Raw genomic sequence first — 27,083 nt, forward strand, 5'->3', positions numbered from 1 at the left:
ACATGTTTTTCTGAGTGGAAAAACAAAGGGGGTGATTGACAATTTCCCACAAAAGGGCCAAATCTGTTATGCCACTAGCATACAGCAACTGGTCCCAAGCCTCTTGCTTAAGCAACTTCTACCACTCGTTTATAAGTAGCTCTACAAGCGATCACCTCAAACAGTAACCTAGAATGCATTTTAAAAGCATAAATCGGATCACAATATGCTTTTGAGCAGCAGTGATCAAACAAATAATAAGGAGTAGCTTGAAAGGGCTTTAGTGGTATACTCAACAACGTATTCTTCTGCATACAGACTGACTTATAAAAATTCAAAATTGCTTGAGGTGTAGAAGAATCATTCAGACAAATCCCAAAGCCAGGTAAATAAAGATTCACTAGTTTATTGTGAAATGGGCTGGGCGTAATTTTGGCCCATCTTAGTCTCAATCCCTGATCCATGATAGGGCCTACCCAGTAACCATGCTAAGAGAAACCTTTGGTATGTAAGAATCCAAGTTTTCTCTAAAACGCCCTAGAAAAGACCCCAAACAATTAACATGGTCGAAGTTCTGTGTACAGCCATGTAAATTATAAAAAGTAATCTGACAGACTTTGAAAAGGTAAGTAGTACAGCTGACAAACTGGAAGAGTTAGTACATATTTTTCTTGATTTTGCAATTCAAAGGGCAATCAATACAAGGAAGCCACCCCTTGTTCTTCCAAAGGTCTCTGGAATAGCAGGAGTAAAAATAAAACAAAAACCCTCCAAAAGAAAGGTGTTCGAGGCTCCCTAATTTTCCTGTAAACAAAGGCTCTTGTAAACCTTTAAAAAGGAATGCAAATCTGGATCATCTCTTTTGGACTCTATACCTGCAATATTCAAGTACAGAATTTCAAGAGCAGCTAAGGATACAGCCATAGAAAAATAAAAGGCTCAACAGAATGGGCCATAGTACAACTGTTAGAAATTGGTGCTAAGAATACATTCTTCAGATTGCAATCTTCACCTTTTAAATTGTAACTGAAGAATTCTACTGCATGGTGTGATCCGTAAAGGAAAATTGGAATATAAATATAAGCCAAGAGAAGCAACTGAATTGCTGTACAACCCGCTAGCAGAGGGGTAAAGCAAGAAAGTATATCAGCCGCCAAAGCAAGACAATTAAAATTTACCACTATACAGTCTCCATGTAAGGTTGTAAGCCCCCTTCTTGGCTGCATATAGTCAGTATAACATAAGATAGTTTCAGAGGTAGTCATCTCCTCAATCACACCACAAGCACTTCACCTTGACCCTTTATCCCCAGTTTCGCCTCAACCAAGAAGATTTTCTCTTTAAGAGCTCCCACAGCAGAAATAAGGTGGGTCAAAAAAGGTTTCAACAAGCTTGCTTCGGGCCATTTGGGATATTATTAGTAGGGCCAGTATTTGGAGAGGAACTTTTGAGCTGACCCATCACCTTGATGTCAGACAACCAAGTCAAGAGGGATTGTCCAGCACTAGCTCATCCGGGATCTGACAGGCACTGATGGACCCACTCTTGGCCCAGGAGGGTCATCTGCTGCAGGTAAGGAATCAGCGCTTTATGTACACGCCCGTGCTATCAACACTGCCACACCTCCAAGGCTCAGCAGGAATTCTAGGCCTCTGAGTCCAGCCTTGTGTCCCGCGCCACGGGTAAGGAATCGGTCTTTATGTGCCTGTCTGACGCGATCAACACAGCCACACCTCCAAGGCTCAGCAGGAGTTCTAGGCCTCGGAGACCAGTCTTGCGTCCTGCGCCACTGGTAAGATATCTGAGCTTTATGCACCCTTCTGGTGCAATCAACATGGCCCTGCCTCCAAAGCTCAGCAGGAATTCTGGGCCTCCAAGTCCAGCCTTGCGTTCTGCACCATGGATAAGGAATTGGTGCTTTATACGCCTGGTCCACGGGATCAAAATGTCCCGCCTTCAGAGCTCAGCAGAAATTCTGGTTCTTTGAGTAGAGCCTTGCTTCCCACGCCGCAGCTAGGGAACCGTTGCTTTATGTGCCCGTCCGGCGTGCTTAAAAAAGCCCCACCACCTTGGCGCAGCAGAAATCCTGGGTCTCCAAGTCTGGCCTTGCGTCCCGCTCAAAAACTGAGTTCTAGATCAGGGGAAAAGTTAAAGGTTTTTATTACAGAAGTCTCAAAATCAGTCAGTAATGAATAAACGATTCCCATGAAGGCTCAAACGCAGATTTACACAGAATAGTCAAAATGAGAAATAATTTCAAGGGCCTGATTATGACCTTGGCAGAGGGGATTACTCCGTTATAAACATGGCAGATATCCTGCCCGTCGTATCCCAAATTCCATTATATCCTATTGAACTTGTAGTATGGCAGATGGGATATCTGTCACATTTGTGATGGATTACTACCAAAGTCATAATCCGACCCTAAGCATCAAATGAGCAGCAAAATCAAGAAAGGGATGGACAGCATCCCTGATAGAAAAAAGGGAAATCTCTAAAAATGTGGCTCACCCCCAGAATCAAGGGGTTCTTATTCACAATTCTTGCATAGAAAATTTGCTAAGTCACACATTCATTGTGGTATAATGCCATGTATCAATGCTTGGGCAAATTAGAGAAATCTAAATCAACAACATTATACTTTATCACTATCTCATTTTGTAAGAAAGCATCCTGTTTTCCACGTCACTGTCAACCAGAAATATTTCAAACTAACTATGAAACATTAAAGAAAGCTATTCACAAATGAATAAGACTGAACTGAGCTATGAAAGCACAGCAGAAGGACCTTCGGATTATGTTACTTAGGAACACCAGAAAGTTAATTTTGAATATAATGGAAAATTACATCAACTTGTGTTCTGCAGAGTTGGGAGGAAAGAAGATACGCGGGGGAAGCCGACTAGAAACAGTGAATTCGGGAGTGAAAGTAAAGACAACAGCAGCAACCAACCGTTTTACCCGATGTGCAGTTTTTCACAAAAATGTGGCACAATTAAATAATGTTAATACACACACTTCTAAACCTCATTTTAACCTCGTTTTAACTGCAACCATATTAATTAGCCATTTATGATTTCGATCCGACTTATAAATGAATGAAACTCAATATTATTTGTCACACAAAAATATGTACTTAAAAAAACTCTAACAGAGCCCTAGAGCAAGAAAGGAAAAGTGGACCTTTGAACCCTGGTTATGCAGTAAAAACAGAAATAAGCACGGTTCATCATGTCTTCATGGTCTCTGGGTCCAGATTACACTGCACCTACTGTACCACTGGTAGCTATGCCCTTGATCTAGCATCTAGTATTACGCTATGTAGTAGAGAGATAAGGGAATTGTCCTGCCCGCCAAGACATGCCAATATCTGATAATACTATGTCGTAGAAGTGTATGTGCTCAGTTGGGCTCTACTTTTTACAACTATGATAAATTTTGTAAAGCACATCACTAGTAAGTCTAGAATTTGTGACCCAATTAATTACGAAGGAGAAAGTCTCAAATGAAGTCAATCACTATACACCACTCAGTCTGGTGTACATTCCATCAGTCGTTTGGAGTTTTTCAATTTGAGTGACACACAAGATTGAGGACACCAGTCATAACTTAGATCCCACAACGTTATCATCTCATCTGTATGGTACCCCCATCTTATTGTAAGACATCTAAAATGTACCTTGCGATCATAACTTTCCGCTCATCTTTGGACCGTGGATATTTTCACAAATCTTCATATTCAGGTGATACCCCTTTATGGTGCATGAGCTTGATTATCCCAGTTAAATGATTTAAGATATTTCTATTAGAAATAGTTAAATTCAGGGCAGAACTGGACCCCTATAGGAGTAGCTAGCTAATCACTGAATTAGGATATGATGGCCAATAATATCAAATGCAGCAGAAGGAAGAATGTCAGGACTTCCTCACTACCTCAAACTGCGATAGTAGCATTCACATTTGTAATGCCAAGCTGCCCTTCCCTGCACAACAATGTGTTGTCAGGCCCCCTCTAAGCTTTGGCAGATGGTGATGCGGTGACTAAAAGTGTATTCAATAGGTGGGACAGGGCACGTAGCACTTTTTGGCATTTTTGGTCCTGAGCTTGGCGGCCATCTAGGGAAAACTGCTAAACCCAGATATTTCTGAAACTAGACACCCGAGGGAGTCTAGGGAGGTGTGGCTTATGTGGTCCCCCCACAACATTTTCTTACACAGAATCCTCTGCAAACCTCAAATTTAGCTAAAAACAATCACATTTTCCTCAGATTTATGTGTCGGATCACCACACTAATACAAATTGCCTACCACCCAGTGTTCCCCTCGGTCTCCCAATAAAAATGATACCTCACTTGTGTAGGTGGGCCAAGTGCCTGCGACAGGGAAGGGCCAAAAACATGTAGAAATCGACGGGGAACCAAATCAAGTCGAAAAGGGCAGTTTTTCAAATACGTTTTTAGGCTGACTCGGCTTTGGGTACCCAGACAAGTGGGGTAGAATTTTTATCGGTACAGATGGGGAAATGCTGGGTGGTAGGAATTTTGTGGATTCCTTTAGATTCTAGAAGTTTCCATCACAGAAATGTAGGGAAAATGCATGATGTCAGGCAAATTTGGATGTTTGCAGAGATCCTTCTCTCACACTGCAGCAAAAACCAGGAACAGCCTCCCCACACACCTCTGGGACATAACCTCACTTTTGGAAATCCATCTAGCCCTGAAAACCTGGCTGTCTGAATACGCCACCGGGACCTACAAGAGGCTACATACCCTATTGGGTGATTAGCGCACTTTATAAATTCAGATTGATCGATTGTTGGTAAGAAAATGGGGTGGGGTGCATGTGAAGCACATCACCCTGGACTGCATCTGATGTTTAGTTTTCGAAAGTGTCTGGGTCAAGAAAGTTTTTCCAGGTGGCAGCGTACCCAAATCCAAAAAGGGCAGTTGCTCACCATTGTAAGTGAGAAGATACTGGGAGATAGCCAAGCTCTCTTGGCCCATTTGTAACGTCAAAACCCACAAGAGTCAAATGTCCTCTTGGTTGCCATTGGGATGAGATGCTTTAGTGTGCGGGGTGGGCGAGAAAAACTGTTACCCCCTTCAGTTGGGATGGAGGGCATACCCATGCTCATGGAGGTGGGCAGCCCCCACGTGGCCCTTTTAATTTTTTTTTAATTCCCTGGCGTCTAGTGGCCCATCTGCCAGATCTGGGGTAATTACCCCATTTGGGATAGGGGCATGGACCTGGGCTACTGTCCCTGGGGCAGAAAGACTTTGGTCCCCATTTAACTTGAAAGAGGGGTTTAGTGGGGGGCAGAAGGACTTGCACAATTATTTGGAGGGCTGGAGGCATTTACATGCCCATTCTGGGCATCCCCACCCTTTCCCGGGTTGGGGGTGGGGGGTGTCAGATCAGGGGACATCGCCCCCATATGCTTCTGGGAGGGGGGTCTGGAGGGGGGTTGCCCAGGGCCATGCTCCTACCCCAAATGGGTAATTACCCCAGATCTGGCAGATGGGCCACTAGACGCCAGGGAATAAAAAAAAAATTAAAAGGGGTGGGGGCTGTTTGTTGCAGCAGGGAATCGCTCTGGTACCGCGGCGTCAGACGGCCCCCAGCCATCCAATGCACGCAAGAGGTAAACACACCTCATGTCTAAATCACCACTCAGTTCTCCTACACTTTACCCTCTCTCCCATCACAGTCCATTTCTTCTGCTACTGTTTATCCATAATTATCCAAATCATCTATCAGTCTCCACCTTTTTCATCAAAGCATACATCTCACATTACCGTCCAGATCGCTTGTCACTGTCCACTCTCCCATCTAAGGCTCATTTTCTGTCCGTGTCCACCTGTCTCCTATCACACCCTCTCACACAGTCAATAACCACCTTGCCTGTCACTACCTCTCTTTGCTGCCTTCTTACCAGATAGTGTCCACTCCTCCCTTCAGTGTCCACCTTTCATGCCAGTGCCCATCACTGCCCACTACTTCCATCAATGCCAACCTAAGATCAGTGTCCAGCTTTTCTGTTGCTGCACCCCCCCCTCCATTTTGGGCCCGTGTAACCAATCAATGTTCACCTGTTCAAACATCTCTTCATTTCACTGCTATCTTCTCCTGTCAAAACTCTAATCTCCTGGCATGCCCCCTTCCATACCATACCAAGACAAAAAATAGGTGGTATTTGTGCAGCACTGACAACATCCATGATAGGTCGCTGAGATACTGGAAGTTAGCTCAGTGGTGGAAAATGATACACTGGTGCATTTTAAAACACAGTAGACAACGTCTACCAGGGTAACTACTTCAAAAAGGCCAACAAAATAGAATGTTTATTAATTTCTTTAGGGAAGATTACTACTTACACAAATTACACTTACATTCAAGTCTCCACACATCTTTCGTGGGTATGCTGGCGTTTACCCCTGAATGTATATGACACCCGTATATGTATATGACACCAGCAAATTGAGGGTAACTTGACATATCGGCTCTCCCATCATTACTTCACTTTCCCTTTCCTTTCACTCACTGTACATCAATCCTATCTCTGCTGACTCCTGTCAGTTCCCAGCCTTCCACCACTGCCTTTCTCACCTGTCAATGCTCGGCTCTTATTTCTTCTCACCATTCCTGTCACTCTGTTTTCTGTGATGTCCCCTATACTGCTCATCAGTTGGCACCACCAGCAGGTTGGCTGCATTGGGGCAGACATAGGGTAACCAGATTTTAAAAACGAAAAACCAAAACATTCCACAAATATCAACACAGAAAATAAACGTTGAATGGACCAAAGGGCATTTAATAACAATGTACAGCGTTCACCAACATAGAAAGAGAGCCAATAAGTCACTAATAGTAAATTAATGGAACTTTTACATACACCATCTGTCTTGATTAAAGTAACTTCTGTTAAGAGCTGCAAACTAATCCTGGATGGGAATATATGAAAACCTGCCTCCCACTGTGTACAGTTAACCCTCTCTAAAAACCGATACATGTGCCAAATATTACGAAATCTTTCTGGACAAATGGTGATAAACCTACACTGTCCCAGAAAACCTGGGAGGCCCCATCACCCTAGGCAGTAGTTATCTAGCATATGACTGATTCTTCCATACCACTAGCAACCATTGATAGGACTAACTTCACCCGTTTCACTGTTTTGCACTCAAACTCACTATTCCTTTATACTAGCAACTTTCCTGCTACAAATCAGTGGGGAACTCAACCCTGTACCTGGACTCCACTCATGAAACCACTCCCTGATAGCAGGTGAGACATTTCCACCAAACACGTACAAATGTCCATAAAATCGGGGCGCTGCTTGGATAGTGAGGTGGATGGCAGCCTGACTCTGCCGTTCCAGACGGGACAGACCAAAAGAGGCAATTTTAGCAATCCTTATCACACTACAATGGTCATAAGTGACACATCTCGATGGTGCAAGATCGCTACATCAGTACCAAAACTTCGGTGATGAGGCGGGTCACATCTACATTGAATTTTTGTCCTGGAATAATCTGATGAGCACATCTGGACTGTCTCACAAAATGGCCGTCACATATATTTACGATCCAACCTTACCAACAGCCTTGAAGTGAAAATGTTGCCTCTGACGATTCAGGTTCAGATAACGCCATTCTCTCCACACTGCAGCGCTAACAAGCATACCCTCACCTGCTTGGCTGCCATCACCCAGCGGTACTGCCCCGCAACGAACCTCCGTCATGTCTGAATTTAAAATGGTGGTGTGTAGCAGTCTAGCCTAGCATCGTCTCGGCTTAATCCGACTTTGGGAATGCAGCTCTCACTTTTAGCTTTTAACTTTCAATTTAAAAGCACAGAGAGCGACAGGCGATAACGCTAGGTTCCACAGAGCCGCTCTCCCTACCTGAACCCCTCACTAGTCAATACCTGACAGATCAGTTGTCAGCTGCTGACAATTTAAAGATGTCTCAGTACTAGTATACCTATTTCTTGGGGGAATATCATAAGCTTTGCATATTATTTGCTCGGTGCCAATTGTGAGCGCTCTGCACCAGAATCAGGATCTCAAATTATGAAAATCTAATTTTCCAAGTAGTGACTTAAGAGTGGTGATCTATTGCTATTTGGTTGATCAGTGGCACTACAACTGCTTCACATCATCACTGATACACCACAATAGTGCCAGGGTACTTGAACTAGGGGCTCCTTCTATATGCCCTTGGTTTTCTATACATAGTGACTGCTGCATTACGCTCCTCCTTGGAGGGAGTACTTTGGTGTGGCGTGACATGACAAGCGACACCGTCACAGGGCTCTGGCTCTAATCACACTTCATACTCTGATAGATTCTTGAGGTTTTTTTTTTTTTTTTTTTAAAGGGCAGCTTGACAGTCCCCAACCTTACATGATACAACTGGTGTTTGACCGTGGCTGAAAAAGAACCTTATTCATCCCTTAAACAATCCAAAGATGAACCCCCATCTCCGAACTCTCCAATCAAAGGGAAAACAGACATTAATGCTACTATGGACATGTCACTAAAAAAACCTAGCTGAGGTCCATGATCTCGCCAAGTCAACGAACAATAATACAGAAGCAATGCAGCTTGAGTTAAGCGCCAACAGAGCTGGCATTAGCAATATCAGTGACAAGCTCTCCGGTGCAGAACAACGGATTGGGACTGTGGGAGATCTGTTGTCTAAAAGAGAGACAGAACTCAAGGTGCTCCAATCAAATACCAAAACTCTCCATAAAGAGGTGTGAGACTAAGAAGACAGAAACCGAAGAGGGAATCTGCGTATATTTGGCATTCCTGAAAGAATGGAAACCTATGAAAGCCTATGATGACTCCTGTGTTCCTTTCTGCAAAATGGGCTACTGCAAGTTAATGGACCTTTCCATCACCTAACACTCTGAACTTGAACGTGCACACCATGTTCCATCATTCAAACCTGCAAACAAATCAATTGAGAGACAGATCATTTGTAAACCTTTACACTTTCAACACAGAGCTTTTCTGGTCCTTCAACCTTGGCTCAAAAATCTGAACCTGCAGTTTTCATTTGCTGGACCAGCAAGAAGCAGAGTAATTACTGACGGCAAAAACCTTGTCTGTCGATGTCAAGGACCACACAGCTTTCATGGATGGGCAAAAATATCTTGAAATGGAAGCCCAGTTTCCTAGCTCAAGCAAGAGAAAACACTAATCTGTGAACAATCTTTTATACAGTCCACTTATATGAGCCATACAGATTTGCTTCAGCATAGTTCCGATCTGCTGATTGTTCACAGATAACTCACCGTGCTGTTCTCATGACTGTTCTTGAAAAAGTTTGACATATCATAAATGAATGTGTCGATCAACAATTATTGCACCTGACAGTCTGTTATCTTCATTGTTACCTTCTAAAGTATACTAAAGGTTACTAAAGTATGCTGCCACAGTTTGCAGCTAAGGCTTTTTTCCATTCAGACTTCTAGATTTTCACTTCACATGTTCTTTAAGATATGCGTTTAAGTATATGTTATTTCCTGGCACTATGTGTTATTCATACATATGAAGTGGGGCAATTGTGTCCTATTCACTGCTACTTCTTTTTAGGAGACTTGATGCTGAAGTTTGCTATCTAGCCTACTTATACTACTTTATTAATATGCTTCTGTTTACGAGTTTTGCCTGTGTTTAGGTCACTTATGACTTAAGATTCGCTAAAATCAGTTCACAAGCTGGTACCTATCCATTGGTTTTGCTGCCATTGGTTGACGTCTCTCTGAAGTCCCCTCCAATTTACCTGTTGTTGGTTGGGTGGGTGGAAGGGTGGGATTGGATGTTGTAGGGGTTTCTTTAGTTGGGATTATGTTTGCTTTTTGTTTCAGGGTTATTAGTTGTATTTTGTTCTACCTTACTCCATGTCCCATTTTGGGTTGGGTGAACCTCAATATTTGGCTCAGACTGTGCACACATCCCCAACATGCTATTCTGACCTTGTTCCACTTGAACAATCGTCAGATACATATCTGTCCTATGAATGCCGTGATACTCTGGTTTCTCCCGATGGGACACTATGAACCCTTTTCCCTACAGTGCAGTAAATTTAAAACACTAGGGCGGTCATTCTGACCCTGGCAATGACGGAAGCACCGCCAACAGACTGGGGGTGCTTCCCAAGCCATTCTGACCGCGGTCGCCCCGCCGTTTTTGCCCCGGCTGGATGAATCCGCCAGGGCAGCACTGCAAGCAGCGCTGCCCTGGGGATTCTGACCCCCGTACCGCCAGCCTGTTTCTGGCGGTTGTCACCGCCAGGAAGAGGCTGGCGGTAAGGGGTGTCCTGGGTCCCCTAACAGGGCCCCGGACAGCTTTTCACTGTCGCACGGCTGCAACACCGCCGGCTCCATTCGGAGCCGGCTCCTGTGTTGCAGGCCTCATTCCCGCTGGGCCGGCGGGAATGTTGGAATGGGGGCAGCGGTATTTTGGCCGCATGGCGGCCAAATGCCGGTTCCCGCCTGGCGGGCGGCTACCGCCGCCCGCAGAGTCAGAATGACCCCCTAGGTCTGGTCAATGAAATAATCTCTCATGATGGTTAAATCGGGTCTCGCTGACAGTTTGAAAGTAGTATCATTGAACGTCACAGAACTTACCAATCTGTTAAACATAAAAAAACTGAGAACAATCGGTTTAAAATTAAGGCTGACATTATCTTACTAAAAGAAACTAAAATACATCCAAAAGAAGCTACTTCCTTTAGCAAAAAAAAAAAAAGGATAAGTGAAGCCATATATTCTTTTTCTGAACACAAATAATGGGGTTTAAACCAAGGTGTCAAGTAAGTCGAACCTCAAATTAATATCTCAATCCACTGACACAGAGGGCACAGCTGTAAAACTCTTTAGCTACTACTGTAAGTCCCTAGTAAATGATACCCCTGATACCTATGCCTGGGATACTAAGGAAGGTCTTTGAGGGCTACACCACCAGTTGTGCCACCCCCAGAGACCACTCGCGTAACCTACACTTCCCTGTCACTGCAGACTGCGTGTGTTGGTGCATGTTAAATTGAAAACACGACCCGTCACACACCCCTGTGTGCCAGACCCCCTATCACTGCAAGTGCCAGATATAAGTAATTCGTAAGGCAGGATGCATCAAGACATGTGAGGGTATATATGCATGAGCAGCTATGCCCCTGCTATGTCTCTGTCAATTCAGACACATATTAAGTGAAAAGAGAAGCCATTTTAAATGCATGTACTGGACACTAGTCATTACGAGTTCCCCAGCTACACAATGGTTTCTTTGAATCCTGGGATATTTGGTATCAAACATTTCAGAATAGCAAACCCTCACTGACCCTGTTGATGGATATATTAATAATGGCACTCAGAGGGCACCCTGGAGGTGCTCCCTGTGAACCTACCAACTACTAGTATGTGTTGATTGACTGGACCTGACCAGTTCAGTCACCACAGACGCGTTTCTGACCCCCTAAAGTTACAGCCAGCACTCTCGAGGGCCTGAGGCAAAGGCCTGCACTAGGGGGGAGATGTTACCATCTCACCCAGGCAGGATGTACATTGCAGGGCGAGAAGCTTCGAAGGCCTTGCCCCTTTGTAATGCAACCAAAGTCTCTCCAAATAACAGATATGACCAATGGCTTCATAAGTTATTGTTAACCCCGTGCTTGCTGAACATTGTTTTCCTCCATCGGATGACATTGAAGCAACTATGAAAATTGATTTCTGAAACTGCAACGTATTTAAGTTTCTGGGACAAGCAGACATTGAAGGTTACCATTATTCTGCAAGGTATTAATGGAAACTGTGTTTTTCATAGCAGGTCTCACTCTACAAAGCCGGATTTCGAGACTGGACCAGCCATTGACTTTGTGGACTTAATTACAGAAATTATATTTCCTTCTTCAAAACTAAGACTGATGCACGATTCATCATGCAGGTTACATATAGTGGTGTCATTAGGCAAATAACATGAAGAAAAGTGGCTCAAGAGTGACTCATCGCAATACCTTCAGGTTCAAAATCGAGGAGCCAGAGGAGCAATATAGCTGGCCGTTGGTTGCAGAGGGGCACATATGGGTGTGCCCTGGGTGCAAGTTATGCGCACCTGTATAGCAGCCCCTACAATTGTATGGCCTACAGTGATCAGATCCAGAAAAGAAGCAGACAGTGACTGTTTGCCTCACGCAAAGTCAGACAGCCAGGCACTAAGTAATAAATTAGCAAATTAAAGAAACAGGCAAAAAATATTAACTGAACCAAATAGAAACTGGTGCTACCATACTTGACATGAGGGTGTAAGAAACAATGAGAATAAGCTAACAGAAATGAAATTAAAATAACAACAGAATGATGGCAACGTCCAGGCGCTACTCACAAATGACAAATAAGAGGAAATAAAATTAGGAAGTGTGAAGCCATTCAGGAGCTGAGATTAGCAATCCATCTTTTTTTCAGTGAAATAAACTGGTTCATGCTACTCTTGCCATTTTAAGCTCTAAAGATTGGATCCGCAAAGGAAGCAGGAAGTGGCTGTTTGTCCTATCCAAAGACAAGCAACTGGGTTGTACCAAGAAGTGGGCATAGGAAACTGGCAAAGAAGAGAGTCCAAATATTATCAAAATAAATATGAAGCATGGGAAGTCACCCTCAAGTGGAGGGTATAAGGAACACAAATTAAGGTAACTGAAAACAAATTAAAATAACCCCAGAAGGAATGTTAGGAACAAATCACCCTTCACAGAAGAGAAATACAAGGAGATAAAATTGGTCAGTGAGAAGCGACTGAGCTAGGATTTAAAAAAAAACTCAAATCAGCTTCTCATTGTTTAACTTTAAACAAGGGCAATTCTTTGTAATAACTGCTTTACTTAAAATACACTTAGGAAGTCAACAAGTAAGTCAGGTTCAAGATTTCTCTGCATTTAATAATATACCTAATGACTCACTGCTTGTGGTATGCAGACTGATTTTGTTTGCAGTGATCAACAAAGGACCAGAGACTTTAAACTTGATCTGTCATCTCCATCTCAATTTAGGAGCAACTACTGTTTAAGAAAGAAATACATATTTTCTTGGCAACACCCACGCAAAGTGAAGCATTCTGAATATTCAAAACCAAGTACCTTTTCCGGCAGCAGCAAAACAATAAAAATGCAGGGCATGTAGAGATGCCACATTTATGTTTCTCAGTTTAACTACATTGAAAGCAAAAACAGCGTAAATCGGAGCTCCCTCAATATCATCTCACTACCCACACCAAAGATTAGCATTTACAACCTACCACTTCATCTTCAAATCCACCAGCCAATACAAGTGAATATGCACCATCATTACTGCGTCCATGGATTCCACCAACATGGGGTCTGTGAACTCCTGCTTCGCTCACCTTAGAAAAAGAACAAACATGATTTGTATTATTGTGAAACTTTCAAGAGATTGAAATTATGCTAAGCGGACGAGCTGACTTCGCTGCTATGCGGTCAGTGCAGATATCACTTTGAAATAAAAGCAAGAGCATTACTAAAAATATTCGAGGGTCCACTTATCTTAGGAACAGAAACATGTAGGAAGACTAAACGAAGACTATTAAATTACCCTTCATGTAGAGTATTCTCCTGACTTTTTGTCTGCCACTTTGATTAGACGAGCGCTCTATTTTCTGAATCTTCTAGAAGAGACTGATTTAAAAAGGTGGATGGGGTCATGTGGCAGTATCCACAAGAAGCTGTACATTTAAAAGATCTTAATCCATGCAATGCATAAAAAGAGAAACATTGATCTTTCACTGATAAGATACTGGCATACAATCAACACCTTTGCTCCCTTAAGCCTTTCGCTGCCAGGCCTTTCCCCCTCAGGTGCCAAGCCTTTTTTTGGCTATTTAGGGCAGTTTGTGCTTAGGCCCTCATAACTTTTTGTCCACATAGGCTACCCACGCCACATTTGTGTCCTTTTTTTCCAACATCCTAGGGACTCTAGAGATACCCAGAGTTTATGGGTTCCCCTGGAGGAGACCAAGAAATTCGCCAAAAACAGCAAAAATATTGTTTTTAAAAAGAAAATGGGAAAAGGGGCTGCAGAAGAGGGCTTGTGGTTTTTTCCCTGAAAATGTCATCAACAAAGGGTTTGTGGTGCTAAAATCACCATCTTTCCAGCTTTCAGGAACAGGCAGACTTGAATTACAAAACTTCATTTTTCAACACAATTTTGGCATTAGTAGATCCTACAAGGTTTTTCTACAGAAAATAACAGCTGAAATAAAACAAATATATAGAAATTAAGGTGAAAAAAACTAAAAGAAATCTCCACGTTTTACTCTGCGATGTCAGATTTTCGAAAGCAACATATCATTACGTCTGCTGGACTCTTCTGGTTGCAGAGATATATAGGACTTGTAGGTTCATCAAGAACTCTAGGTACCCAGAGCCAATAAAGGAGCTGCACCTTGCAATGGGTTTTCATTGTATCTTGGGTATACAGCAATTCAATTGGTGAAATATAAAGAGTGAAAAATAGGTATCAAGAAAACCTTTGTATTTCTAAAATGGGTACATGATAAGGTGTTGAGAAGCAGTAGTTATTTACACATCTCTGATTTCCAAGGTCTCATTAACAGCATGTGAATTACAGGGCATTTCTCAAATAGACGTCTTTTTTACACACTGCCATTTGGAAGGAAAGAAACGTAGAGAAAGACAAAGGGCAATAACACTTGTTCTGCTATTCTGTGTTCCCCCATGTCTCCCTATAAAAATGGTACCTCACTTGAGTAGATAGGCCTAATGCCCATGACAGGAAACACAACATGGACACATCACATTTTTACATTGAAATCTGATGTGTTTTTTGTAAAGTGCCTAGCTGTGTATTTTGGCCTCTAACTCAGCCAGCACCTAGGGAAACCTACCAAACCTGTGCATGTAGGCACACTAGACACTAGACACCTAAGGAAATCCAGGATGGGGTGACTTGTTGGGCTCTCACTAGCTTCTGTTACCCAGAATCATTTCTGCAAACCTTAAAAGTTGGCAAAAAACACACCTTTTGCTCACATTTCGGTGATAGAAAGTTCTGGAATCTGAGAGGAACCACAAATTTCCTTCCACCCAGCATTCCTCTAAGTCTCCCGATAAAAACGGTACCTCACTTGTGTGGGTAGACCTAGTGCCCGCAACAGGAAATGCCCAAACACACAACATGAACACATCACATTTTCCCAAAGAAAACAGACCTGTTTTTTGCAAAGTGCCTAGCTGTGGATTTTGGCCTCTAGCTCATCCGGCACCAAGGAAAACTTAGCAAACCTGGACATTTCTGACAACTAAATACCTAGGGGAACCCAGGATGGGGTAACTTGTGGTGCTCTCACCAGGTTCTGTTACCCAGAATCTGAGAGGAGCCACATATTTCCTTCCACACGGCATTCCCCCAAGTCTCCCATTAAAAAAGGTACCTCACTTAGTGTGGGTAGGCCTAGTGCCCGTGACAGGAAATGCCCCCAAAACACTACGTGGACACATCAAAAAATTATCAAAGAAAAATCTACCTGTTTTTGTGGGGAGGGGGTGGTGGAACAAAAAATTCTTTCTTGGTGTCTGGTGGGCTTTCTACCCCCCTGGGGGGCAAATGAGCCTTACAGAAATTGGCCGATCCGGGGCAGAAATGGCCTAGAACAAATTTGACCCCCAGGGGAGCGACCCTTGCCTAAGGGGTCGCTCTCCACCTGTAAAAAATAAAAAAATAAAAATCCCTGGTGCCTAGAGGTTTTTGCCTTCCTTGTGAGCATATTGGCCTAATTAAAATAGGCCGAGATGACCTCAAGGGGGGCAGAAATGGCCTAAAGTAAATTTGCCCCACAGGAGAGCGACCCATGCCTAAGAGGTCACTCCCCTTTTTTAAAATTGTTGCATTAAAAAATCCCTGGGGTCTAGGGGTTCCCGCCCCCCTTGGTGGCAGATTGGCATAATCAAAGTAGACCGATATGCCCCCCAGGGGGGGGCAGAAATGTCCTCAAAATAATTTTGCCTCCAGGTGAGTGACCCTTGCCTAAGGGGTCGCCCCCCTTATCAATATAAATGTTTTAAAAAAACAAATCCCTGGTGTCTAGTGGCTTCTGTATGTAAAGCCTTTCCTTCCCTTTTCATGCCTCTCTGACCTCCCCTGCTCCCATACCGAGGAGAAACAAATCTGTTTCTCCTCGGATTGCGCTGGAAGCATGCTGAAACGTATACATGCAGGCCCTCATTTACAAGGCTACTGGAGGGTCCCTTTTAGTGATGATCTGGTGGCGCTGTGCCCTGCTCCATATCTGCAAGGTGGCGCTAAGCCACTTTACATGACAAGGCCGCCTTGTAAATATAGGCAGCCCCAACTCAGTTTTCAGCGGCAAAGGGGCGTGCAATGGGTAGTGCTGTGGAAGTACCCACACAATACCCATTGCTTTGCGATGCTGCCCCAGTTTTACAAGAAATTGTAAACCCGAGGCAGTGCCAACAACTAATACCATCCCAGGGGTGGCATTAGAGTGGCGCAATGAGGAGAAATACTTGTATTTCTACTTGTGTTTTTTTGCTATTTCTACGGAGCACACATAGAAGTAGCAAATCACCATTAATGATTGTTGATGTGCAGGAAGGTGCTCCTTCTTGCACATAAACAATTGCCCCCACAATGCAGGCATCCATGTGCCATGGTGTAGGGGTTGCTGCATTGGGGCTAGGTTTTGTGCCAGAGCATGGAAAAACACAGGGATGCACTGTATTCTTGTAAATTCCCTGCATTTTGGAAATGACGCAGCTCAGTGTAGCAATGTTGCTTGAGTCACTGCGCTGCACCGTTTCCTACTAAATGAGGCCCCTACTGTGTGAATTGCACAATATGAAACAAAAAACTTGAGTATCAATCCCAGCTTCTCCACTTAACCAAATTGTGTGGTCCTGGGCAATTGTTTTATTTCACTTTAACTCACTTTTTCATTATCACATTTCAGGACATTGAAATACATCAGTTCAGGATGTGCGTTGTATAAAACCTTCTGTGTCTGATTTAGCAAACTATAATGCTGTTCATGTATAATAGAAACCCAGGACTCCCAAACAGTTCACATACCAACCGACTTACCTCTTAGTTCACAATTCAAGTTTCTAAATTCATGCTTGAAAACTTTCTTACAAATACTTTTCAATGCACTGATATAATCTTGGGTGCATGTTAATGAAATGCACTTTTTGAATTTCTGAACAGACTTTATCATACTTTTATACTTTTGCTGCAAGATGTCTTAATGAGAGTGTTTTAAATTAGGAGATGCAGCACACCCTAGTTACTTCCTTTCTTAAACTTCAATTAGCCTTTAAATAAATAATTGCCTGTTTATTTAACATTTTTAGTTTTAGTGCCGAGTCGAGTAACCAGCAGCACAGTGCTGCTGTTGACTAGGGGGGACGCATGTAAAGGTCAGGAGGGCTGCATGCGCCACTCGGGCCGTCCTTTGAGTATCACTGTACTAGAACTTCCTTTGAATCTTTTGGCAGATGTAAGAGGCTATAATGTTTGGGTTCAAACGGCATACTTCTATGCTCAAAGGTAGTAAGCTGGGCTGGAGAAGTGGGACTTGTAGTGTCCTACCCAGCCTGGGTACCCGCCAATGACTACACCACACAATGAGCTGTAAATAACAGACGTACATTACAAGTTAAGGTCTTTGCACTTAGCATAAAGTCTGTGCTGAGAAGATTTTCGAAAACACTAGCTGTGATAGCAGCTCACCTCATGCGGCAAACCATTCATGTCCATCCTTAATTGGACTTTCTGAACTTCCTCAGTGGCTCCCGTCTTCTTCCTCTGAGAAACCCATTTCCTCCACAGATGGAGAATTTCTCTTCTGCTTCTCCAGTCCTAACATGTTCATTGCAACCCAGTGATCAAGAAATATCTTGTCTATGCACTGGTGTTTTTGGTTTAACTGTCTCTGGACCTGTGGTCCCTCGTGAGGCAGTACATGCATTCTGGATATTTGTTGCTCAGGCTGAATGTCTAATAGAATTTGTGACAAAATGTAAAGATCATGCTCTTACTAAAAAATGGTGTTACGGAATTTCAGGCGCACCATTTACGTTGAAGACCCACATTAAAACACAAAACCTCAGTTCAGCATCTATCAAAGTGTTCTCAACAACTTTCAACAGTCCCTCAACCTTTTCTTTGTCCTGCTTTTGAGAACTTTCTGGGAGTTCTTTCGATACACCTCCAAACCCACTGGCAGGAAAAAATCTCATATGGATGCCACATGAAGGGCATTGTGGTCTTACAGCCAATGACAAAGTGAGTCATACACACTGTACATGTTGGCGTTTGTAATTGAACTCTTCTAGAACCAACCACCAAATGGCAGAATAATACACAGCATGTGAATCTAGAAGAGATTTCACACTGCAAAACTGATGATCTCAACCACAGAAAGGGAGGCCTTTGCTGTGGTCTGGGCTTTGAAGAAGCTAAGGCCATACCTGTTTGGCACTCACTTCATTGTTCAGACAGACCACAAGCCCCTTCTATGACTAAAACAGATGAAAGGAGAAAACCCCAAATTGTTGAGATGGTCCATATCCCTACAGGGAATGTACTATACAGTGGAACATAGACCTGGGAGTAACCATTCCAACAAAGATGGACTCTCCAGATATTTCTATGTAGACTACCGCATCGCCGCCCATGCTTTTTACACTTGGTTGCAATTGCTTCAATAAATGCTTTGGAATCCAGTTTGCATCTTGTGTCCTGCCTTGGCAGGTGTGAGTAACTGAGTAATTGAGTGAAAGGGGTATAATCTGTTTCCACAAATTCTCTGAGGAGTCAAAGTGTCAGGTTTAGGTTGCCACAATCATCTCTTCCTTTCCAGGGTTGGGTGAGACACTGCGGGCTAGCCAGGAGTTAGGCTGACAGCTTCCAAAGTGGTGTGGGACTGACTCAGCCTCCCACACTCTGAGGTGCTGCTGCCCTAACCACGCAGTCTTATTACCATAATAGGAACCGCATTACACTATAGATCCATACTGCAACAGACATGCAGCCGCCCAATCGCCTAGTCCCACTGATGAGACTTTCATAGAGTCCACTGTCCTCTGCCCACATGTCTCTTGGGGCGCCTCCACATAGGACATCCTGCTTATGCCCTGCTGAGTACTACAGCAGGTGAGCCCTACCGCTTAACAGCTATGTCCACTCACATCAGCTATGGTAACTGTACAGCACACAAAACTACTCTCACATAACAATCGGGGCTTGAATTTGCCTAATAAGTATAAGTAAATCTGGTGATGCCTTCTTTAACAGGACCGAGACATTACCTTCCTCCAGGAAACACACCTACTGAGGGAGGGCTGCCACTCCATGTCCCACCTGAAATATCCGCATTGCTTTTGGGCCCACGCTCCTACTAAAACGTTGAAAGTAGCTATTCTGTGCAAACCGGGCTTTTGCTACACAGTTTTAAAAGCCTCCAAGGACAAGGAAGGTTGCTTTTTGAAACTGAACATCCTGAGACGGCACATGCCCTCTAACCAGTTTAAATTCTATGCCCCCAATAAAGCACAGGACCCCCTACATATGTGGCATACTTAGGGACCAGCTTGTGGATGTGGTAGGCAACATTACTGTGGGAGCTATATCAATCTTGCCTGGGACCAAGACTTAGATCGCAGCACGGCAATCTAGCAATGTCCACTCAACTTAAACACAAGCTCATGGACCTGGAATTGGTGAATGCTATGACGTTTGGACGGCCCCTAGACGCTATGCTCTTGGTAGATGTATAGATGCTTGACATTATAGGCATCGTGACATACAGTATTATTCTGTTTACTCTCTCTTTCATGCTTCCAACTCCTGCATTGACTATGTCTTCATCACACACACTTCCTACTTCGTGACCTCGACACAATGGTCATCTCTGACATTTCAATCTCCCATTATGCACATATGAACTGGCCTGGTCCAGTGGCGCAGAGCTCTAGCAGGGCCCAGCACGCTTGCGCTTTCCCCCACAACTACTAAGAGACCCTGTGGACAAGGCGGAGACACAAAAGCAGATTGTGGACTATTTTGAGCTTAACATCCTCTCAAACACACCACCTGACATACTCTGGGATGGGTCCAAGGCTACTATCGGGGGGGGGGTTGATCTTGACCATTGCCAGTATCAGAGCGAGGGAATCCGTTTGGTAGAGAGGGGCCTTGCTTCAGAGATTGAAACCCTTGAGCAACTTAACAAGACCGCTCCCACCATACAAAAGAAGTGGCAGCTTTCAAACTTGTGGGACAGCTGAGAGTCCATAGGCCTAGTAAGGCTGAATGCTGCCTTCTGGCCCTGAAACACAAATACTATTGGAGGGGACAATGTTACCCCACTACTCGCTTGTAAACTACGTCAGAAACATTCTAAGGCCCATACTTCTAAAATTCAGATAGGTGACATGACCTAGGTAACAACCAAAGAGATAAACAACAAGCTTTTCACAGATATTACCAAACCCTTTACATGCAGGATGAGATCCTTCAGACCCTGATAGACACTTACTTAAGCGACTATGACTGGGCCCCAACTGACCCTCGTCATGGTGAACGCATAGACGCCCCCATCACATCAGCAGACCTACAGTGGGCACTTCGGCAGCTGCCCAGCGGGAAAATTCTAGGCCCCACTGGTCTTCTCATCATCTTCTACACAAATCCCTCTCTAGCCTCCAAGACCACCTACTGACTTTGTTTAACTCACAGGCCTCACACCTACTATGGCTGCTGCCGAGATAACCCCTATTCCCAGACCACGCAAGGACCACACACTATGTTCGTCATACTGCCATATAGCTCTCCTAAACACAGATCAAGATTTTTACAACGATCTTGGTTAACAGGCTGGAACAGCAACTACCTGGCCTCATAGAACTGGACCAGGTTGGCTTCATTTGCAATAGACAGGGTGCAGACAATATGAGCCAGATCAAAAAAGTCCCACTGTTGCAATATCCCGCCACACCTTTGCTTGCTTGACGGAGAGGTCTCACTACCTTCCCATCCCCAACACTCCAATTTCCCATAACCAGTACTTTAACCTGCCCTCGACCCCCATGCGTTCCCCAGCTGGGAAGGTGGTGAGTGTAAAACTCTGCTCACCTTTTGCCTTTGCTCGCTCGACGGAGAGGTCTCACTACCTTACCATCCCCAACACGCCAATTTCCCATAACCAGTACTTTAACCTGCCCTTGACCCCCATGCATTCCCCAGCTGGGAAGGAGGTGAGTGTAAAACTCTGCTCACCTTTTCATGTAGGAGGCAACATCAAGCCCTTCAAATTCCCTTCACGACCTGGCTGCAATGCTGTCAACTGCATCACTAAGCACTTCACTCTCCAAACAATCTTGGAGTCACACGGGCTTAAATGCCTTTTGAGAAATTAGTCAGGCTTACAATGACTCCAGGGTGCTAATATCCAGAATTTGGCAAGTACTTTAACAGGTTACACCTCCCTGCACCCACTTGTACCAAACGTAATGGCATACTAGCACTTCTGAGGGCATTTCACGAAAACATTGGGAAACACTTTGGCGTGACATACCTAAGACATACAAATACATATGCCAAAAAGGGCCTTTAAAATCGTGGCACAATGGTAGTACATCTCAACACACCTGTACGCCGTCTAGCCTACAGCCTCTTTCCTCAGCCGGAGGAGCCCAGACATGCGCTGCTCAAGGGAAGTGGGAGGGATCTGGGGCTCCCTGGGAGACATTATGACCTGATGCCGGTTACACTTTTTGTTTCATTGTTCACTGCTATATGACATGCATAACTGCCCGTGGTGCACACCAGTTGGGTGTCCCACACCTCCTAGAACTATACTGTAGCATCTCTGTATTATTGCTTACAAATGTACTGCTATGTCATGCTATATGTAAATTTTAGATATGACACTATGTCCTGTTTTGTCTTATGAAAAACAGATTTCAAGAAAAAAAAAAAAAGAGGCGGGAGGGGAAGGAAGGGAAGGAAGTCATGTGTACATGTTTAAATATCATCTGGAGATGGAAGCAAGGGGTGAAAAAATGGAGACCAGAAAGGGTAAAACTGGGATAAGTAGACAAGTCAGGGTGCACTCTTCATTCTGGCTCCAGTTGTGTTCCCATGCTACACCACTAGTGTAACCTCAAAGGTCAAGCAGAGGAATATGTATCCGGCAGGTCAACCTACACCAGCAGAAGATGCAAAGGCCTACGAGTGCCCTAGAGTGTAAAGCCAAGGAGTTTTCAGCTGCTCTAGGGGCTCAATGTAATAAAAAACATAGGGTGGCCTCGACTGCCTACAAGTGGCGCCAATGCCCGGTCTTGACATTTGATGAGCCTCTCTGCAGGCCCTTCACCTAAGGAGAGGCATAGGTTCATGGCCTTCTGCGACTACAGAGAAGAGCAGTCCAGAAGGAGACCATTTTTCCTGAAATGTTGCACGCACAAGTCATTTAGCTTTCTTTTTTTAATGGGGTGGCATAGAATCAGAGGGTGCATGGTCATCTGTGTAGGTGGGCATATGTGCATGCGTGAGGATCTTGGTCTCTATATGAATGCATATGTGTGTTGATGAAGTGCGAGTCTATGTGACTTCAAGCTAAACGTGCTTCTGAGCACAGTGTTTGGATACATACATAGGCATAGACACACACAAAAACACATTCCATGACATGACAGCCTTCCAGCTTGTAGCAATTCCTAGCAAAGAGGTGGTGACCACTGCTCACGGCAGGTTTGTTCTATTATAACAAAGACCCCCTCCCACTTGCCGTATAGGATAGAGTAGCAATTCTAGTGAGAATCCCTTGTATAACGGTTGCCTTCATTTGTACAATGAGGGCATCTTCATCACCGTTGTGGTTCTCACTGCCATAATGATGGCCATGTAATTGGGTCCATCTTTGGCACATTTTAGGCATCTTTGACCTGCATGAGGCCACCACAGGGATAATGCTGGCCATGGCACAGGATGGCCTTCCTTGCAATTCTGTGGACACCATTACATTAGGGCTGCAATCCCTGGTAGAATGGTGCCAATCTTTGGCATACTGTGGGCTTCCGTATCTTTAGCAGTATGGTGGTATTCTCTGGAAATGATGGGGCTGCAAGGGTATGTGGGAAAGAGTATTCTATGTGAGGTATGAGAGCAAGTGAGTACATAAAAGTGACATGTTAAATGTTTAGAGTACAAATGTGTATTTATTTAAAATGGAAAAGAGGTTTTGCTGCTTTTGTTTACGATACTGAGGGCTGTTTTTTTTTAATCTAAAATGAAAAGCTAGCAGTTGATAGCAAATTACGATTGTTTTCAGAAATTAATACAGTGATGTTCAGGAACAACATTATGGAATTTTGGCATTTCTAAAATATATTTACAGCTGATGTTATCTCCATTCTAATGTTTTTTTTTACCAATATCACTTGCAATTACTAACAATTAATTTATTTCATTACTCTGTATTTCTTTGTGTGTATCGCTAAAGCCTTTCTTAATAATGATTAATCCGTCTGTCTCTCTCTCTCTCGGAGAGAGGCATGTCTTCAATGAACCCGATCCTTTAAAATCAAGTGAGAACTACAGCCTGCAGGTTTGGCGTGTAACCAAGAAACTAATACCCAAGAACACTTACCTGGTGATAGTACTATTTCTTGAGAAATGCGACTCAAAACTCAAAGAATGATGTATGCATTTTTTTAACAAACAGTGTGGCGGAGGGTCAATAGCCAGTGCACACTGCTTAACTCAATTGTAGTGGTTACACCTGACAATGTACAATTTTGCAACTGACGAAAAATACTAGGCGTGTTTGAAATATTAATTTTGCCAGAGAAATTCTGGTAAATCCCAGGGGCGGTGCTTCAGTTAGGACGTTGAGGCGTTGCCCCATTCACATTTTGGACCCCTGGGCCCCCAGTTAAATTTATTAGTGTTGTAAAATATATTAAAGTGCTTCCTTCAGCCACTGGCCGGCTGCAGCATGTTAACTGACTGAGCACGCCTGAAGCTGGTCCTGGAGAAGGAAAGCCAGTGTGGTCTTGAGAGGGTGGGGCTTAAAGCTGCAACTATAATTCAATTTACCGGTCGGACATCTATACTAGTACTCGGCATACCTAAGTGCGCATGTCGGGTTCTACTGCTGCCTTTCTCCGGCCAGCCAAACATGCGCAATACGCCTCTCTCAGAGTCTCGCCAACAGCACACATTAGTGAGCTGGGGGTGGCTCCAAGCCGCAGCCCCTAGTTTCAGTAATGAGCGGTGGTGTTCCCTGCCCGCTGCTGCAACAGCAATAGCAGTGTCAAGATGTGTTGAGAGACGGGGGTGTTACTAGGGGCCTCTGGACTCTGCAATGTGCAAGTGACGTGAGGCAACGTGGGGAGCAGAGGAAGCTGTCGCTTTCTCTTCTGGCCTTTTCGTGCGGCAGAAGTGGCACCTATTTGGTATGAAACCTGAGAGCTGAGTTCCGCGGGTAAGTTTAATTTAATTAGTGAGATGGGTCTCTTTCCCCTCGCGACGAGGATGTCTCTGGAAGTGCTTGGGGTTGTGGGAAGTTGTTCTTCTTCCCGCTCCTTAGAAAGGAAGTCTAGTGGAAATACTATTCAATGATTTTCTTTTGCATTGCTGTTTTATACTTGCCCTCGGCGGACTAGTTACATTACACAAAGAAGGTCAGATTTGCTTTTTACGTAAAAGAGATCAAGTGATTTACGCAGAATCACATATCACAGGACGCACGGGCCCCCAGTTCTAAAGCCAGTCGCTCTGGCCCTAACGCCTCATCCGCAACTACGTCCAATCTGAATCCCAAAGAAACCAAGAAATAGCCAGCGTGATGAATTCCATGATGACAACACATAATAAAACCCGTCACTCCTGATGAAATTAAAGGAGCCCATAACTCACCCCTGATGAAATCAAAGAAAAGCGTCTCTCACGTTTACATCACAGGAACTACTCGTTCACCTCTGATGCCATCACAGACCACAATCTTCTAGTGTTGACCACATCGCAAAACATTTATTTACTTTTGGCCAACTCAACAGAACTCATTCTAGCGACCTTTGCGGAGGGGGCTCATCATGTCGTAATGCAGAACAAGGGCACTCACTCGTTACTGGGAGGAAACATTCAGTTATATTTAAATCATTTCATCAGTTCGTTGGCTTCACAGCAGACCGTCCATAGCACCATAGAAAACGGTATCTCAAGTCTGATGATATGGCCGAACCACTAACCTGCTAATGACACCCCAGACCACACAGCCTCGCTCTATGGAACCTCATTAAAAGTGTCCCACTGAGCCCTGCTCATAACCTAATAAAAGACCTGGGGACATATGTACTAACACTTTTTCTCATAGACACAGAATGGGTAAAAACCTTTGCTACATCTGGCCCCTCCTTGTTTCACTAGCGCTGATAGAACTGTCAGCTCACTGCTGCTGTCACGGAACACACAACCTTTCTGCCGGTTAAAATCATAGAACACACACAATGCAGGGACATCGTAGAAAGCAATGCCTCATGGACTCCGTTGACTCCATGTAAGTCCCTACCATGCTGCTATCACATAACATATTGCTTCGTTACGCGTGGCACAGTAGAAACACCACCTCACTGCCATGTTCATGACAGCATACCTTATCTCGTGATGCAATCAGAAAAGACGGAATTTCACTGCTGACGTCACAAAATCCTGCCTGACTGGGAGAAACATCACAGAAAACAGTCTCACTGCAGACGTCACAGTCCAGACAGCCTCGCTGCATAGGACATCATTGAAGATACTGCCTAGCTGCAATGAGATCACCTAAGTACCTGCCATTCTGCTGGCATCACAGAACGCAGAGTTACTGGTGACGTCATAGAAAATACATGCTCACTGATGGCAATACAGAACACCTCATCTTATTACTGACGACACCAAATAACTCCTAACCCTACTCATGTCATCACTGAATACCCCCCTCGGAGCATGGTGTGGTGATCAGCCTGGAAAATAAATAATACACTGTATATACGTGTATTAAGTACACGTCATCAATATTAGCAAGACTTGCATATGATTTAAGCACCCATTGATCCCATACATACTTTGAAAACTTCTGTAAAATTGCAAGCACTACGCTTGCAATGCACAGTATTTTGATTTGAATGAAATATATCTGTTCTGTTACTCTGTGACTTCATGATGATGGGAATAAAGAAATGTTCAAAGGGAGCCTGTCCTGGTTTCCACAGACTGGGGTGCGACAAAGGTTTAAATGTGCGAGGATCAGGAATGATCGAAATCCTCCTTGACAGAGACTTCAGCTAACTGCTGAAATGTATGATCTTCTAGGAGGCCGAGGCGAGTATATGCACAAAAAAGTACGTGTAACTCCCCACGCAGCGAAATACTGTTGTTGTCTTTCTAGTCATTAGAAAAACAAAAACAGTAGTTAGCACCGGCGGAGGTTACATGCACTTTTTTGTTTGTACTCATCTAGTACCAGAACCAAGCCCTTGCAGCTGTTGCTGCGGCGCTGCGGTCGGCGTTTCCATGTCTGCTCTCTGTCAATTGGGAATCAAATCAGATTCCCCATTGACAAAGACTTCACACTTCACTTCAGTGCAATGCTGTCTCTTCAAGGAGGCAGAGCCGCTTCAGTCAACAGTTATGTTTACTGCTTTCCGAGATACATCTCTTCGAAGTGTCCTATGACGCGCGTGGCCTCTTAATGACGAGCGGGCTCACTCGCTGCGCTCACTCGCCACGAGGCACTCTTCCCAAACTTTTACGCCCCACCACTTTCCAGTGTCACCAGCCGCCACTGGTAAATCCTGAATATCGTGTTACCTGACATTTTGCATTATGCAAATTTACGTAATTGTTTCACAGAAGAGACTTCTTAATATAGAAAATGAGCCATTTAATGCTCAAACCAGATTCCTACTGGTATCTCGTGAATTTGTATTTTAACACGAAAAATGCACTTGTGTGGAAAAGTCACACAAGATACCGGCAAATACATTTCGCTCTGAAAGTGTAAT

The 27,083-nt window shown here is 44.0% G+C and overlaps 1 protein-coding gene across 1 annotated transcript in view; it reads right to left on the bottom strand.

Annotated features, from left to right (window-relative positions):
- The window catches only part of UHRF2 (ubiquitin like with PHD and ring finger domains 2), a 690,531-nt gene that overhangs the window by 183,646 nt on the left and 479,802 nt on the right, over window positions 1–27,083 (bottom strand). The window contains exon 9 of the mRNA XM_069230126.1: window positions 13,274–13,378. Within this exon, the coding sequence (XP_069086227.1) occupies window positions 13,274–13,378 (105 nt within the window). The remainder of the gene's footprint in view (window positions 1–13,273; window positions 13,379–27,083) is intronic.

This window comes from Pleurodeles waltl, chromosome 1_1, assembly GCF_031143425.1.
Source record: "Pleurodeles waltl isolate 20211129_DDA chromosome 1_1, aPleWal1.hap1.20221129, whole genome shotgun sequence".
Classification (NCBI taxonomy): domain Eukaryota; kingdom Metazoa; phylum Chordata; class Amphibia; order Caudata; family Salamandridae; genus Pleurodeles; species Pleurodeles waltl.